This window comes from Takifugu rubripes, chromosome 15 (assembly GCF_901000725.2).
Source record: "Takifugu rubripes chromosome 15, fTakRub1.2, whole genome shotgun sequence".
In the NCBI taxonomy this organism is placed as follows: domain Eukaryota; kingdom Metazoa; phylum Chordata; class Actinopteri; order Tetraodontiformes; family Tetraodontidae; genus Takifugu; species Takifugu rubripes.
The window spans coordinates 13009363-13027446 of record NC_042299.1 but is presented as its reverse complement, the minus strand read 5'-3'; the positions used below and the strand labels follow the sequence as shown (position 1 = coordinate 13027446).

The 18084-nt window shown below is 49.6% G+C and overlaps 1 protein-coding gene across 8 annotated transcripts in view; it reads left to right on the top strand.

Moving 5' to 3' along the window:
• Positions 1 to 18084, top strand: part of LOC101064121 (glutamate receptor 3) — a 42308-nt gene that overhangs the window by 1174 nt on the left and 23050 nt on the right. For all 8 annotated transcript variants that reach the window (XR_003891051.1, XR_003891050.1, XM_029848730.1 and 5 more), the window contains exons 3-4: positions 6346 to 6585; positions 16707 to 16894. Coding sequence is in view for 6 of the 8 variants with exons in the window: in XM_029848730.1 (XP_029704590.1) it covers positions 6346 to 6585; positions 16707 to 16894 (428 nt within the window). In the remaining 2 variants the exon portion in view is untranslated. The remainder of the gene's footprint in view (positions 1 to 6345; positions 6586 to 16706; positions 16895 to 18084) is intronic.

The window sequence follows — 18084 nt, the reverse complement described above, 5'->3', positions numbered from 1 at the left end:
GTATTCCGCAGAACGTCGGTTCCCTGCGCGAGGACCGGAACTAAATGCCCAATCCAAACTGCCGGTGAGCCGCGGAACACAGAAAGTGTCACAGCGCTGTGACGCGCGCACAGGAAATAAGTGATGCTGGAATTGTGCTGTTGCCAGGCCAATCCAAGCATTACGCATGATGGTGCTTTCCCCCCTTTTTTAGGCAGAAGCTGGTGTTTAAGTAAAACGCAGCACACACGCGCACACACACCTGGCAGCTGCCCCTCACTCAACTGACCAGCTGCTTGTTGGATCTGATGGCGCGTAATTGGTGAAGCCCGGATTTTGTCAACAGACTAATTGGTTGATTCCACAGTGGTGGATCTGCAGATGACAACAGGAAATGAAACATTCGCCGCCCTCGCCGTCATGTGCACAATTTATGTGTAGTCCCAGTCCCATTCACGCCGGCTCGGAGTGGCGAGCACGTTCCTCTGACTCCACCTCTGATGGATGAAGAGCAGCTCTGGCATCCGTGCGGATTTGAGGCCTGTGGAGTGTGAGGTGGCTTCAGAATTGGTGTACGGGTCACTCGTCTGCCATGTAGGGCACCAAATCCTTCATCTGTTAGCCTTCTCCTCAGCGACTGCACTTCACTCTTCACACTCTTCAGCTGTGGGGGGGTGGGGGGGGGGGGTTGCATAACTAATGAAGTGAGAGGAGCAGAACGTCAAATATCCCCTCAACCTTGAACTCTAATGAACGGAAACACCATCGACGCTGCGGTTGTTGCCATTGTGGATTCGACGCGTGCTAACCGGGGCGCCACTCTGCCCATCGCAGGGCGATGACACAGCGGAGGGGGTCGGCGTTTAGCTCAAGGGCACTTCAGCACTTGTTACTGAGGACGCGGGGGAGAGATCACATGCCTGACTTGTCTGGATCAGGGTTAAAGCGCACGCCCGTTTACCTCAGGTCTGCTCTCCACATCCGGGAGGTCAGCGGCAGAACATCATGGTGGTCGGTGCAAATGTTTAGCATTTGTTGAATTTCCTGCGAATTTCCTGCGAAATTCAACAGTCTGCTGTGGTTTTAGCGTTCTAGTTCCTTCAGAGGATAAAAGTCGCTGTTGTAACTCCAGAGGGAGATGCTGTGTTGTGATGGATGATGGAGGCGGACGTGCGTGACACCATAGCGGACCTCCAAAATGTTCTTCATCTAAATCTTTGGGGAACGTGGATGTTGAGTCCAGCTCGCCCGGCTGTTTTAAAAGAGACAATCAGGAGGAGATGAGCTCATACAAACGGCACTGGAGAGAAATGGGCAGCCTTGCAGGCCTGCGACCACGGTCGTGCCGGATAAAGGCAGAAATTGTCATTTTATTTGTTTGGATTGGGTTTGCCAAGCAAGCGTTTATGCAGCTAAGGCGATAATGGCTCCATCCTGATAGCTTTATATCCTGCTTGGATAATGGTGTGCCTTTCGCTCTGTCATTTAGCAAGTGTGGACACGAGGACACATTTTAAAAGCAGAATATTACCTCCGGTTTATCAGACTGTCAGCAAAGCTCCGTGGCGTCATTAAACAACCGGATCAGGATGCTGCTGTTATGCCAGCTGGACCTCCTGCGGTAGTTTACCACTCATCTGTCCTCTGATTTGCTATGAATATGAAGCTGTCTAATATTCATATTATAAGACAGTCATTCTTCGCAGCCCAAGTTTTCTATAAACTGTTATTTCAGGCGCTGTTAACTGCTGTCAGCGTTCTAGACTAGAGCAGGATGACACTGTTGACCTCCAGCTGGGTCACTATATAATGATTATTACAACTCCCCCATGGCAGATGGCTGCGTTATTGGCACTGTGGATCGATAGGTCCAAGGCTAGAGTTCACTACTGTGAGTGTGTGGTTCAGTTTGTTGGCCGCTGTGAAAAAACAAACACACAGAAAAAATCAATTCTCACCGAGCTTTTATTCCTCTCACTCTCAGTCGCTCCTCGTTAATATACGGCCGCTCTCCAGCTTCCCCCGGCCCGAGACGGTGAATCTTCGCTTTGATGCCCGGGCTGTTGCCGGGGAAGTGGGGAGATGAACAGCACCTGGCCGTCAGCGGCCATACATCAGCAGCAGGCAGTTTCCAGTCACCCCAGTTTGACGGAATAGATTCCGACAAAGAGAACTCCGCCGCGCCGTTGCGCTTATTATCTCGCCAATTTGTGGCTGTCTGGAGTGAAGCTGCGGGATGTATTGATGTGACACCTTGCCCCAGGCCCGGGCCGAGATAAATCTGCATAAATCACAGTTAGGAAGGCAGCATCCATTAAGACTCAGACCAGAAGAAGAAGAATCTTCAGCAAAAAACTCTGTTTTGTGGCAGTATAGCCCATACGCATTTTTAAGACTATTTATCAGTGCAAATGTCAGCATATTGCTCAGATTTAATCCTCTGACCAGGCCGATTTGATCAGTATTTCAGTATTTGGAGTGTTTATTTAGTTTCTCTGCCTGTCCTCCCTCTGCTATGACTCAAGCGGTGTGATGCTGTGCAGACAGAGGCTAATGTTAGAGCACTCCAGTGTGTAGGCAACGGACAGTCCTCCTCACGCAGCACACACTGCTTTATAACGCCTGTTGTGTAAGTTCTTCTTGATGAAAAACATGGCTGACCACGGTGACTCATAATCCGGGTCCAGTGTTGTGCAGGGACGTCGTTGCCATGTGGGAAAAAAAGTCGTCCTACTCTAACTTGTCGCTCTGCTGCACCTTCCAGCATCGACGCGTGACGCAGACGTCACAATCGATAACAACTTTGTGGCATTTGACACGTTAAAATCCTATTTTGCTTAGTTGTCTGACTCAACTGGGATTTATTCTCCAGTCTGGTATTTAAAACCTTTTCCTTAAATGGAGGAAAATTATTATTGTGCTTTATCTGTTAGACGGGAAACCATAGTAGTGTTAGCGGAGGATCACGTCCGGTCTGATCACTGACCCGGGTTCAATAACTTCCTGGCATCTTGTCCCTGTCAGGTCTCCAAGCAACCAGTGACAACAATGCACCAGTGTGGTGTTTGAGCTGCTGTCAGGTAGATTTTGCCGAGACAGGCCAGCTTTTGCCTTTTGTCTTGCGCTAAGCTAGGCTACTGCACGCAGAGCTTTTAGCGATGCAGCCTTGAATCCGTCATGACTAAGAACTCATTTAAACTGACATGCTATGAATGATGCATGAGCACAACAGACACAGTTGTCAAATTGTTCGGCCCGAGGGAACGCACTCTGCAGGAAGGTCTCTATCTTTGTTGCAGGGCTTCATTCCATCAAATGGTTGTGGGTGAGTTTGGGTGGCGGTTCCAGAGTCGGTGATGTCCCATTGAAACGGGTCCAGAGTGATGATCCTCAGCATTCGCTGGGCCATTTTGTTTGAGTCACGTTTCATCTGAGAGCTTTGAAGGAGGCTTCCGGAGCCCTTGATCAGAAGGAGAGACGGCTAAAAGCGCCTCCTTCCATCACTACTAACTGATAAAAATATCTGCGTTGCTGCAGCCAGAGACCTGTCAGTCTGGATGACCTGCCTCCAGTTGACAAGTACTCAGCCTCAGATTTGCCGTGCCGTTGGGACAGGGGAGCAGAACGACATACGACTCTTCTACTCTTAGAACGTCTTCAGTTTCAGGTCGGCCAGTTCTGTCGTTGACGCGCCGTGATCGACGTGAACGTGGTTGAAAAGTTAAAAAAAGAGCGTTTTAGTGTGTTTTTTTTCAGGGCCAAGACAAAAGAAAGCGCCGTTAGTAGTGAAGTTACAGTAAAATACAGGACTACAGAGGCTTTTAGAAGATAGCTGACCAGTGCAAAATGCATCGGGTTAAAACCGACCCGCGGCTCAAAAAGAATCTCGTTTTCCTTTCGGCGAGTCGCTCAACCGTGGCGATGCTGCAAAATGGCGGAATAGTGCTGAACAGGTTCAGGGGCAAGCCACCGGAGACGCGCGGTTAGTCTTTCATCCCGTGCATCAGGATGTGCTTACTTGTCACGGCTGTAACGGCACGACGGTGATCACTACTGACAAGCTACAGTGATGCTGCAGCAGTTTGCTGCGCTCATGCACGGTGTCCTTCAGCGGGGCTGCTGCAGAGAAGCTCTGCCTCGATACACAAATACCACCGTCTGGATGTGGGTTCGTCCAGGAGCAACAATCATCAAAAAGATCATTTAGCCGAGGAGAGAAATGTACCGAGAGGAAAGGGGATTAAACTGGTCTTAGTGGAACGTGGACATTGTGCTAAAGGAACAACCTGTAAGAAGTTTGCTGATCGTTTGCGTGTGATTGATCCTGCAAACCCGAACAGACAAAGTTGGACGTTTTAATCCCATTAAATTGTGTGCAGGCTCATCAGATTTTTCCACTTTCCTGCATCTCTCTGATGGATTTTTATTGCCAGGCTGGATCCTTCTGCAGCGTTCCAGCCCCGACCTTCTTCTATTTTTTTCCAAAGGAGTTGATATATTCCTCCGCTTCTTGCAATATTGGTCCTCAGATGATGTTTTTTTTCCCGCAGCGCCGCCGTATATGCAAAGCGTGTGTAGGTGTAGTGTAAGCAGAGCCTCCACTGTGCTGCAGTGGAATATGAAGCTCCAGGAGAAGACTCCAGTCGCCACGGGCCCCGTGTCTGTGTCGCTGCCGTAGATTTCCCTCCGTCGTGCTGTTTTAGCACGTGGGATAATCCCAGTTGTACTCCTCAGATTGAGGCTAATCCAGTTGTTTGTTGTGTGGAATATCGACGTGCCCGGGGTGTCCCAGGCGGAGAAAAACGTGCGCTTAAACAAAGCTGCAGCCTGTAGCGACGGAGGGATTGTAGCCAGCGTGCAGAGCCGCAGCCTGAGGAGAAACACCTACTCAGGCCTTGTTCCTGTGCGCCCCCCCCCTTCCCCCCCCCCGCCGCCGTCCCCGCAGTCGGTCAACCGGGGAGAATTGCGTAACAACGCACATAAAAATGCGAGGAATTGAAATGTCATAACACAGAGATGGTTTTAATGGTTTGTGCTTTGCATTCTCCTGCAGCTTTCACTGGGCCCAGTCGCTCTATTTCGGTCCCTGCCAGGTTATTTTAAAACCCTCCGCGCGGACTGCCAGGAAACGTGCGCAGTCTTCGAGATCCGGCGGCGATGAATCCCGGCGTCTTCTCCTTTCCTCCACCGTAGCAGACCAATGTGGAAAACATCCCTTTATTAGCCACCAAAATCACCACTTAAAAGCACGACCACGCTTTTTTTTTTGACGCAGCAAAGAGAAGGAGAGTTTAAACGATGCAGATCTGTCGGATCAAAGGGATCAACAGAAGCCCAGAGATCCCAAACCTGGATCTCATGGTGATTTCATTCGGTAGCAACAGAACCGTTAACCAGGCGAGACAATCTGGAAGTTGGGCTCTAGATGAGGTCTTGTTTGTCAGCTCTTCCCACATTTCCTCCTTGGTGCAGAGGTTGCGTACATGTTGACGGGATCGTGGATCAGGGCAACTCCGGTCCTCCGGGGTTGGATTCAAGCCGGGTTTTCCATCCTACAGGTAGCCAGCGCTTTCACCTGGGCTTCCAGCCCACAGGTGATTCTGTGAGCGCTGAGACGAGGAAAAGATTCCCCCTGTTGACCCTGGAAGGTCCAAAACCTGGAATCTTTTCCTCTTGGTTCCCTCCGCGCCTCCCGTGAAACCCAGTTTGTGAACGGAAGACCAGACCTTCCGTCTCTCTTTTTATTGCTCTTTTTCAGGACGATTTATCTTCTTTATTACATTTGTGGCTCTTATTTCTGGTTCTAGTTTTATTATTATTTTAACTATCTTTGCTACATAGTAGAAATAAAACTGCAGAGACTGGCTGAAACTAGTCAGAACAGAGTCTTAATGGAAACCTGCACAAAGGGAACAAAAAGCACTTTATGCTAGCACAACAGTGAGAAAGGTGAAAGCAGACATCTTGTCAGTTCACCTTGCTCTGGTTATTTCAGGCATTAATGCCCTGGCTGGTGTCCTGATCCAGCCCCCGTCGGCGCCGTGGACGAGCAAACCTGAACTAGAACCTTGTCGGACACACAGTTTAGCGCTCCGAGTGTTTACGAGCCCGCAGATGGAAGCAGATTCCAACTGTCCTGATTCATCATTTGTGTGGCGGCTGACAGCAGCCAGCTTATGTTGTCCGTTTGGAACCGTGGCCGTTGTGGTGAAGCCCCCATTATTTATAGTTGATTACCCCAGAGGTTGCATGCAGACCAAGGAGAGATGAAGGGCGGGGAGGGGGGCGCACCCGGCGTGTCTCGCCATCGCGGTTCTCCACCAGCTCTGTGCCCGATCTGACTCGCCCGTCTGTCCCTGTCAACAGTTTGCTCCCAGTTCTCACGAGGGGTCTACGCCATCTTCGGCTTCTACGACAGGAGGTCCATGAACACGCTGACCTCCTTCTGCGGCGCGCTGCACACCTCCTTCATCACCCCCAGCTTCCCCATCGACGCCGACGTGCAGTTTGTCATCCAGATGAGGCCCAGTTTGCGGGGAGCCATTCGCAGCCTGTTGGCCTATTACAAGTGGGAGAAGTTTGTTTACCTTTATGACACCGATAGAGGTAAGAGAGGCACTCTGGGAAATCACAGACACACACACACACACACAGACACACACACACACAGTGCAGAAGCTGTGATTGCTGCAGATAACAGACGTTATTGCCAGCTCACCCATGCAAACGTGTTATTATACACTGTTGGCGATCCCTTATTCCCAACGCCGTGCTAAGTAGTGTGATCCTTTTTAATCTGGGCCACTAATGATCCTAAATGACTCGGCTACGTAGCTGAGCGCGGCACTCGGAGGCAGTCAATATCTCCTTGATTCTAAGGAAGGAGCTTCTCGCAGGTGCCGCCGAGCCGCCGCCACGGTGCGTCTGCAGCCGTCTGAGCCTCTAATCCTCGCCACCCTGATGATGATTTAGCCCTAATTGGATTAGATCGAGTCAGAGGCGCAACATCCTGTAACTTCTGCGTGTGCGTGCCGGCCTCCTCTCATGTAGGCCAACTATTTACAGATTTGGGTCTTTGTGGTCCTCCGAGGGTCACTATCTGGAGAAGCTGTGCAGCGTTCCGCCAGTACAGCCAGAAAATGTGCTTCCGTTATCAACCCCCCCCCCCCCCTCAGATTTAGAGGGATTCTGGGCGCAGCCTCGGCCCTCAAACATACCAAACTGTTCAGAACGGTTCATTTCAAGTATTTTTAAACTGACACGGACCGTTTCTGGGACAAGTGGGCTCGTTTTTATCCCATCCCCCGCCTCACTTTACATGTTCAGTTCAGGTGGGTGTAGAAGCGGCTGCTCGCTCTCAAACAGCTTCTCCTAGAGCCATTTTGGGCCGGGTCCAGAACTTTTTCGGCAGTTTGAGTCTCTGCTCTCCCCCGATGGTGACACGGCACCAGCAGCCTCCCCCGGTTGATCGTCTTGGTATGTGTTTCCGTGTCACGCTTCAGTCGGAGAACAAAGCCGTTTCAGCCTGGCTGTTCCTCCTGTTGAGGCCTTCAGAGCATCTTCTTATTTTTCTGAACTCTTTGACCTGCTGAGTTGAGATCGGCGGGCCAGCCCCCCCCCCCTTCCTGACACTGAGGTTGAAAGGATATTTATTCAGCCTGTTTTGGCTGCTGGGACTGTTGCAGTAAAGCCAACATGCATCTGAATGTCAGGTCAATCTTCATTATAACACAAGAGCTCTATTCGTGTCTACTGAGGGACTCGAGAAGGCCTCTGCTTGTGGGAAAATACAACGGAACTAAGCCGAGGGGGCACTTTAAAAGACACGCACCGAATAATGGCTGTCTCTTATCGAGACAATTGCCACAGCTGAGTGGAGCCCCCTCTCCTTTTTATTTTTAACAAGAACAAAGGCCTCTCTCAGTCAGCCTGAAATTGGAAAAAATTGTTGTAATGAAACATCAAATCGGCTGCGGTGCATCACAGAAAGGTGAACTGTGTCTTCTCTTTCATCAGAAAGCCAGAGAAGAGTTTTTAAATCATAGCCCAGAGGCACCACAGCCATAAAAGCTGGATCTTTACGATGGATTTTGGCTTCAGTGGAAATTAAAAGCCCAGAAGATGCGCTCGCACTTGCACGATGTGCACTTTTAGGAGTGAGTGCGTGGTGTGGACGCTGAGGGCAGCTCCAGGTAAACGTTGCAAGTGCTTTGCTCCGATAGCAGAGCGGTTGTGACACGGTCCTAACGAGTATTATCGGTTTGGTTCTGCACCATGTTCAACACAAGTTGATGCCGGCAGCGTTTCCTGCAGCTCGACTATTAGACGGCTGTTTTTGTTTTGCTTTTTGACTCATATAAGCTGTGAATAAAAGAAAATAAGGAATTCAAAGAAATGTAGCTTCTCACATGTGGCTCATTAAGGACACATTTATCAGCTGCAGGGCAGCAGCACCTATTCATCCCTGATGTACATGAAATGTCCTCATTAAAGTGGCTAATGGCTAGCAGCAAAGACCTCTTGAACCGAGCACCATCTGGACATTAACAGCTGGCCAGAACGTATAAAAAAATCATCACATTTACCTTTTGAGTTACCCTCACCCGGTACGTATTTAATGAGGAAGATGTCAGTTATAGAGCAAAAATAACAATCAAAGATTGTGGGGTCATTTAAATGATTAGAAAGAGCCATTGTGTTGCGTCGTTGGCTATTTTACAGCCAAAGTTAGAGGCTGATACTGTGAGAGAAATGTCCAGATAGGGGCCATCACTGCTGGAAAAGCACATTAAACCATCAAGGTTAACAAAGTTGCCGCACGGTGCCAATTTAAAGTTGCAACTTGTAATGAATTGCAGGGTCTGATTATTGAGGGTGTCCCATAATTCACCTCACCCCACTGACACTGTGCAAGGTGGCCTCTGCAGGATTGATTTTACATAAGATAAGATATTTCATATTCTTCATCATCTTCATCATCATGCTGTGGTTCAGTCAAAGCAAGAGGAGTCTTTCATTGCTATATGGCTGTTATTCCCCTTAATGCTTATTTAGCAGGACAACTGATAAAACTAATCTCATATCACCTCAAAAGTATTTTGAATATTTTATTGTCATAGTGCCGTTGTGCAGTTTGTGTAGCTCCTGCATGATTAAAAACCCTTCAGATCAGCTCTTCTTTGCACTCACGTGTTGCACACAAAAGGCCGGGCCGGGCCGACTCCTCAGTGCCTCCTTCACCACAGCCCGCTGGTTAGCATGCTAATTCCACTAGCTTTCCCTGCAGTACTCGACGCAGACGCTACAATGTTAGTTTGTACGATGGTTTCGCTGACAGCAGCCCACACATTTTAGCGCTGAGATGTTTTAGACGCTCTTGTTTAGGGAATTTACAGCCGAGGTTTTCGGCTGTAGGTTGAAGAAATGTTAACAACGGGTAGTTGGAGCTGCTGTTGACAACATCCAAAGAGTCTTTTAGCAGGGACAACAATGATGTGGTCTTTAATGAGCGTTGACGCTGCAGCCACACATTTGGTGTCCCTAAATTCAAACTGTGCTTATGATCCTGATGACAGGAGGACGCTGCTGATCTTTTTGTCGCCGTTCAAATGAAAGACAGCAACCCAACAACCTGGAATCCAGCTTCTTTCTTCCCCTGACAAATGAGGAGGACGGTCGGCCCGCTGGAGAATTAGCATTCAGCCGCCCTGCTGCTGAGTGTCTGTTTGGTTTCATCTCTGCTTGGAAAAGTCTGATTAATTGCACGCTGCTAAAAAGCTGCTCTCAGCAGTCAGGCAAACAGTCTCATTAATGAAGAGGGAGAAGGATGGAGCGAAGCGCACAAAGCAGCTGTGTTGCTCCATGAACACCTCAGTGTGCCACATATCAATAAGCTCTGACCGCGCTGTTGTTCCCCCCAGGCTATAATACACAGACAGAGGTTGAGATTTATTAAGCTCCTCTTACGAGAGCTGTTTTCCTCTCTGGTGCGGTTGTAGGATGCCACTTAGTGAAGAGAGACAGTGCACAAGAGAGCGTAAGCGGAGCAGAAAGAGGCGAGCAATTGCTCAGAAGTGAAGTCGATGTTCGAGCAATCCTCACAAACACCAAGTTGGAGCCAGGGCGAAGGGCAAAGCCACAGCCCCGGTTAAAGAACAGGGAGCGGGACTTGCTCAGTCAGGAGGTTCACACAAGCCGAGAGAGGCGGCGTCACGTGTTCGCGCCTGTTTATCTGGCAGCGCCGATCGCACAGATGGAAACAACAAAGAGGGAAAAGCATCAACACCTCTGCGTCCGTGTGCGGCCCACATCTGGGAGATGATGGCGCTTTATTCGTGCCGACGCTGGAGATTTCCACAGCCCGTTTGTGATCCGTGCTAACTGATCAGCGACTTCTTAAGACACGGTTACATCGGAATATCAAGCAGAGGCCCCAAACCCGCTACAGCAGCTAAATCCAGAACTCTCAGAAGTCCCAACAGTTTGTTTTCTGCTTAGAAGGCAGAGCTGCAACACTCGACCCGATTATAGCGTCTGTCCTCTGTGTAGCTAGCGCGGCGCCTGTGAACAAACTGTGCCGCGCCGATCTGGGGCGAGGACGAGACTAGAGTGGCAAAAGAACATCTGGGCAGGTGTGCGACCCCAGCAGCAGGGATTTGTCGGCTTGAAAGATTGAGGAATGTTGAATTATTGAGGAATGTTGTCATCCTGAGAAGGGATGAGAGCTGCCGGGAACTCTGAGGTCACCAGGAGTGAGCGAGCAGGGGGAGCTGCACGTCCACCCCCTGCTGGGGGGAACCAGCCCAGGCCTGAGGAGCCAAGCTGGTCACCAGCTCCACACCTGAACGCAGCACAAATGTGGCAGTTTATTGCCAGCAGATGTATCAAGGAAAAGAGGAACAAAGAGCATCATTAGAGAAATATTCAAGGGTGGGATGGCGAGGAGGCATCGGAACAATCAGAAGATGTGACGGGAACAAACTCATTGGTGCCCAGCCCCCCCCACCCCACCCTGATCTCCTATCACGTATATTACCTGCCTCTGAGCTTCATATGAGTTGTCTTGGTTTCCATGGCGATATATCCTGGATCCCTGGCTGCTGTTTGAGACTGTTATTGCAGCGTAATTGTGAACTTTAATCACTGAGCGGGAACGCTGGACAGGGGGCAGATGCTCCCACCGCGGAACGCCATGACAGAGACTTCCGTGCTTTCGTCTTTAGCGTCTCAGTAAATCGCAGCAGCTTCGGAGAAGCCCGTCAAACAGCTTTATTTACACCCGGATGGGAACATCAATAAGGGACCGTCCTGACGGTGTGAGCCTTATGTAAACAACAACTCCTGAGACGGGCTTGCTGAACATCTTGATCTAAATGACTATAAACGGAATATAATCCCTCAGCATACATATGGATGAAACATAAAGGAGGCCTCGCTGCAGAGATGCTAGACGCTGAACATAAGGGCTGATAAAACGTCGGGCACTATTGGAAACCCTGATTGTATTTCCCATTTCATTAAACGCTTCGCCAATTATCGGCGTCATCATTCATGATTGGCTCTTTCAACAAGCGTGGCAATAAAAGTGGCTGTCCTGGCTCCGTCTTGGGCAACAATTAAGCAAGATTTCATAAGGATGATCAATCATATTTACAACATCTTCATCCTGATCACCGAATCAATGCGCCCATATAAACCCCACCAGTCGTCATGTTTATGGATTTGCATCAGGATTGATGGTCTTTCTAAGGCTGTGTTGGATTCCTGCTCGGACTGTCTGGAGATTTCTTCCTACAGGTGATGCTTCTTCCCTCCACTCTGCTTCCTGTCGGCTGATATTTATTATTTGATTGATTTGGCTGGTTTAACATTTGAGGAAATATTCAAATATTCAAATGTAAGAAGAAGAAGAAGCTCACGAGGCCTTTGAACCTCTCTTTCATCATCAAACAGCAAAATAACATGCAGGTCCAGATTCTCCTAAATGTTTTGATTTTTTGACCCCCCCCCCCCCCCCCCTTCTTGTCGTATCCAGTCCTCACTAATCTCACCATTTTGCACGGCCCAATAACAAAGCCGATGACTAACCGAGCACCCCTCTGCTTCAGATGCTCCGGCTCGGTTTGTGTTTCAGGTCTGCGCGTTGCTCAAATGTCTCTCATCTATTTCGGGACACGCGCTGCCAGGACAACACGAGGCGATTACAGTACCGGTCCGGTTGAATTATGAAGGAGGTTGAAGGGATGTGCACTTCCCTCTCTGACCCAGAGAAAACTGCATTTATATTCTCTCAAGACACCGAAGTTGTGGGGACCTGAAATTCCTTGCGGGGGCCACAATGTGGCCTCTGTTTTAATGGCGTTTCAAACTCATCATCATCAAAAGTGGCTTAGAATGAAACAGCCCCGTTTTAATGAAAAGCTCATTTGCTTTTGAATAAGACGTTCACAGGACGCTGCTCCGCTGTCTGGCTGCGCCATTCATGCTAACACTAAATCAGTAATAATCTGTTTGCATAGCTCTGATGACGAGTTTGGCATGAGTGGGAGGTGTGGGGGCGCGGTGATCTCTGCGGTTCCGCTCATTTGGAACAGTCCGCTGTTAGCAGCAGCGGTGGGCGTTGCTAGGCTAATTGTCCGCCTGCTTTCATCTGGTGGCGCGAGTCCAGAAAAAGACGACCGTGAACTTCTCAGAAGTAGCCCCGTCGACCTGGTTCCCCTTCCTGTCGCTCCAGCTAAGCGTGTCCCCCCCCCCCGACCACGCAGTTCGGATCCCTCAGAGACAATCAAGCGAGGTGGGGAGGAGGAGGAGAGAGGACTGAGTCACAGCCGAGAAGGAGACCACGCGCGGCCCTCGTGTCAACCACAACACAGAAGAGGAGAAAGCCGAGCGGGTGCCAGAAAAGCCTCGGACTTTCCTCCGGCTCTGTCGGAAACAGAGGAGGATGAATCTCTTCGTAAATATATAGGATAAGACATTCACTCTACTCCTCCAGGGTTTATTATATAAGCTAAAGGAGGCAGATAAAGTCAAATGTTGTCGGGCAGCATTGACGACGGCTTTGCTGCTGAAGGGCGAATCCAGCAGCAGAAGGCAGCAGAGCTTCTGGACGGGCAGTTCTAAGTGGAGGACAGGCTGGTCTCCTGGGCCGGGCTGTGTGGGCTCCTCAGCTCACACGCTGGAGAAAATAACCACAGTCACTCTGCTCAACAATGTCACCGTCCTCAGACGCTCCCATTAGTTCTAAGTTGAACAAACCTCCGTGTTTCCGTCTGGAAGGTCAACCTGCTCCTCCACGAGTCGTTTGCCTGATATTAAAGCGGCGTGACGCTGCTTGGCGTGCTGCGGGTCTGGTCCGTTTGCAGCACTTGTGACTTCAGGAGGAACCTTGTCCTCTGTTCCAAACTAAATGGAGTCTGTTTGTGACTTGATGAAAGGGCAAAGCTGTCTCGTTCAGAGCTCCCGCAGAGCGAACCGCAGCGGCGTCTGGCGCTGAAATAATTCAAAGGTTTCTCTTCCCTTTTGTTCTTGTCCTCGGTGTGTGTGTGTGTGTTTGTGTGTGTGTGTTGTGATCTGCCTTGAGGGTTTCTTTAGATTTATTGCTTGTAAATAGCCCTTTCTTGAGGATTTCTTACTTGCTTCAGCTGATGTGGTCAGATTTTGGATTTTTTTCCCCCAAAACAATAACCTAGCAGCTATTGAGCGGCGTGTATTTGGTTTATTTATAACCACTCACTGTACACACATCCATCATCCCATTTCTTAGTTGTTTTTTTGCGTTGCCAACTCCTCGGGGAGGCTGCTGCCTCTTTACCTGCTCAGCGACGTGCTCATTTGCTGCTTGTGAGATGGCGTTTGTTCGTCGATGATCAGGAGAGCGAAGCAGCGAGGTGAAGCGTGACCCCTCTGTGACCTCTGAGATTATTAAGATAAGAAGAGATGGGTACATCTAAATACCGTGATTCCAGCATAATCCAAACGCAGCGTGCGTCTACGTTCTTGGTTGCTCCTGGACCCGCAGAGGTTCCTCTCAGTTCCAGCTCCGCCTCACAGAGGATGAATTTTGTGTCTTTTGTGTGAAAAATTAAAGGATTAGTTATAGGAGCTGCTGAATAATTGACTTCATGAATTGCCCTTGATGGCGGCCCTGCCTGCTGGCCGCTGTGAAACCTGCCATCTGTTTACAAAGTCAACTAAAAGTGTGCGACCAAAAGTCATTGTGGTTTGTGCATAAATCGCCGGGGCGTTAGTATTCACCGAGAGCCCCCGGATGTCCTTTAACATTCAGATTTCACATTTACTTTGCAGTTATTGAAGTCGCACCTAAATGTCACATTCCCATAATTCCCCTGGTTCTGGGGTCTTTTAGGCATCAGTTTATCTGCAATAAAGCGACGCCGAGCAGCTCACCGTTGACACACTCGGACAAATGCTTAATTCCTGCTTAGTGGGTGGGGTGGGGGGGGGGTGGGGGGCAGAAAAGAAACCAAAATAAAACTCTCAAGGGAATCGTGTGTAAATCCCCCAAATCCCTTTTGGTAGCATGTCTCAGGATGTCGTGTTCCATCCCGGCTTACGGTGCTGAGATGGTTTACGAGAGAAAGCTGGGAGGAGAGCTTCATTTCGCCCCCTCCACCGCACCCGCACACCCGCCTGGAGTCCGTCCTTCCGAGTTCTTGCGGCTAATATGAAATGTTCCCGGCTGCTTGAGCAGATAAAGTCAGGACGATCGTGTCAGGTCGCCGCCGCCCCATCTTATCTCCTGTCTGCAATGGGTGCAGATGGGACAGATGACCCCCCCCGCGCCTACATCCTCTGAATTCCTTATCCCCCCCCCGGGTAGCGGACATGTGGACACACATCACGTCCACGTCGTCGGACTCCTGAGTGGGCAAACGCGGGGGTGCCCAGCGAGAGCCACTTGTCTTTAAAGGCCACGCCTGATCTGAGCGCTGTCTGCCGAGGGCTTCACTGTGAAGGTCACCGGCAGGGGAATGGAGGGCGGACGTGTCAGCCCGCTCTCTGTGCTCGGAATACTTACGAGCTCTATCGGAAAGACGTCAGCTCTCGCGTCCGTTACCAGCGGTCACCTGTCACCACTGTTTTTTGACGACAGGACGCGTTCATTCGCCATCGGAAAAGGCTGCTACACGCAGCTAAATTTGGAATATTGTTTCATTCACGCCGAGTGTAAAACAAGGACAGAAGTGACGGGCAGCTCTCAGATTTGGATTTGACGGGGACGAGTCGCCGAACGCGGACTGTCAGCGCTAACAATGATGCCGCTGACAGCTACTACTGACGGACGCTTGAATGAGGCGGAGAGAGTCGGTTTCACTACGGAGGGCAGAGCGGCAGCTGGAAACACGACTGTCATCTCAGACTAAACGTCAGGCTCGTCCAGACGGCGCGTAGTAATGACGCCAGGTTGGCGGAGCAACGTTATTCGTGTTGGGGACATCAGGCGTGTCTTCAAACCTTTTAAACACAGTTGGTCTTGCTCTGAGAGCCCAGTAATAAGTTGGGTTTTAGGCTTTTCATATCAGGAACGTGAAAATCACAACGTGTTACAGGCAGGAAATGAACTGATTCATCTTAAGAGAGGCGTGTTTATTATCGGAGGTCAGGAGGTCATTCAGGAAACACCTAAGGAGCTGTGGTATTTGTTTACCCTTACTGCTCAATCATTGGAGTACATATTGGACCTCAGATGCATGCGTAGGTTCTGAGCAGGGATTGAAAGTGAGGCTCACTTTCAGACGTGTTGCCTCACTTGACCGCGGAACAGAGCAGGAACCAGCATTGATCCAGGCGGAGCGCAGCCGGCGGCCAGACGGCGTACGTGCACATGTTTTACTTGAGCTTATTCAGCAGCTGTAATGGCACCGTTTTCCCTTACGCGCGCAGCACTTACACAAGGCGCTGGATGCTGCTCTGCCTTCATTCACATGTTATCTCCTTTTTTGGGTTCAGTCGATGTGAGCCGGGGCTGCAGTCACAGAGCTGCTGTGCAGCACCGGCACCGCCCCTTGGAAAATGGACCCCTGCGCATTTTCTGAACATGATCACAGTGTTTTTATAGCTGCTCCTGGGTTTATGGATGGATGGATGGATGGATGGATGGATGGATGGATGGATGGATGGATGGATGGATGGATGGATGGATGGATGGATGGATGGATGGATGGATGGATGGATGGATGGATGGATGGATGGATGGATGGATGGATGGATGGATGGATGGATGGATGATGTAACTTACCTTCAATCAACCGTTGAGGACATGAAGGCAGTTTGGTGTCACCATGGCTGATCGGGGGCTTCTGATCAGGACCTAATGAGACCAGACGACAGTGTGAAGCCCATCTGCTCCTAAAAGATGTGTTTAGTGGAACGATTCATGCTGTTGCTCAGCGTTGGCTCAGCTGCTTCTTCTCAGCAGCCTCTGATTCATCCCGGGACACACGAGCGAACCAGGTCGTGAGTTTTCCCCAGTCGCGGCCCGAACGGCTTCTTTCTCTACGTTTGTGGCAGCTCCACACCAACGTGTCGTTGATTCTTCTTGAACTGAATCTGACGTGAAAGTCCTCACAGGGGCAGCAGAGAGATCACTGAGGCGATTTCTGATTTCAGTGCAATATTCATCTGTTTTGTTGCCACACGTCTCTGTACTCAGGACAGTTTTGCACGATGTGTCTGATGTAGCTTTCCTCCTTCCGCTCGTCCAGGTTTTTCCATCCTCCAGGACATCATGGCGTCAGCCGTAGCCAATAACTGGCAAGTGACAGCTCGCTCGGTGGGGAACATCGTGGACCCTATAGAGTACAGACGCATCATCGAGGAGATGGATCGCCGGCAGGAGAAACGCTTCCTCATCGACTGCGAAGTGGACAGGATCAACTCCATACTGGAGCAGGTACGAAGCCCTCCTTTGAAGTTGTGAGGACCATCCAAAATGTCCTCACAAGAATGAATAATTTGGTGTTTAATATGTAGCAAATACAGGAACAGGTTTTGAGTTCTTTGACATTGTAACTTGTGGAGAACGTCACCGTGGCCTCAGATCTCATTTAGAGACGTTTAAGGATGTGAGACTTTCAATGAAGGCTCATTGTGTTGTTATTGTATCTGTGTGTGTGTGTGTGTGTGTGTGTGAGTGTGTGAGTGAGTTCACATAATACAAAACCACTTCATCCTTGTTTCCTAGGTGATCAGGTACACTTCTCCCCTCTGAGTCTTGTGTCAGACTCTGTTTGCTGATGACAGCCATCTGCACAGCAGGGAGTCCCTCTAATGACAAATTCAGGCTCAGCTTATTGTCAATTGGAATGTCGTTTATGTTCGTTAGGAACGCGCCAAATGACGTCCACGTTTGTCTGGGTGGGGGTGGACTGTGGATTACGGCAGTTTGGGTTCATTCGTGCATGGATTCTTGATCTAATTGGGCGTTTGTGTAGCAGAATAGCTGCTCGTGTCCAGCAGGGACGTCAGGTGTGCTCTGATGATGTGGTTCATCTGAAGCCTGTTCCTGTGGGATTGTTTTAAACGTATCACCACACCGAGGATGGAAGTAAGCAGTCCGCTTCACAGCTGACAGGACGTCTGTCCGAGACATGCGGAGTCCTGACAGCTTGAAGGTGTGAGGCCCGAGGGCGCTGGAACCATTAGCATCCAGCAACTTACAAAAGTTCTCTTTGATCTCCTCAGAACTCAGAACTCACTGCTGTAGTAACTTTGTTTAGGATCAGAAATGTGAATAAAAGCTCTAATTTGAAGGTCAGTTTGAATTATAATCCAATTCTATAGATTTTATATTACTTAAAGAGTTAGATGAGATGCAACTGCTGGTGAGGGGACGTTGAACAGCTGCTCAAAAGAGCTGTTTTTGCTTTGATGTGTGAAGACGGAACCAAAGGTGCATTAACAAAAACTGCTATGTTAATGTGACATTTGACTTTGTGGCTGAAACAGTCTGTTATATTTATGAATATTAATCAACTTTAATTGCTCTTATGGAAAAGTGGCTTAAAAACAGAACAAAGGGGAGAAAGAGAAATGGAACAAAACTTTGCAAACGGAGCCACATCTAAGCCTCCCGTCCTGCTC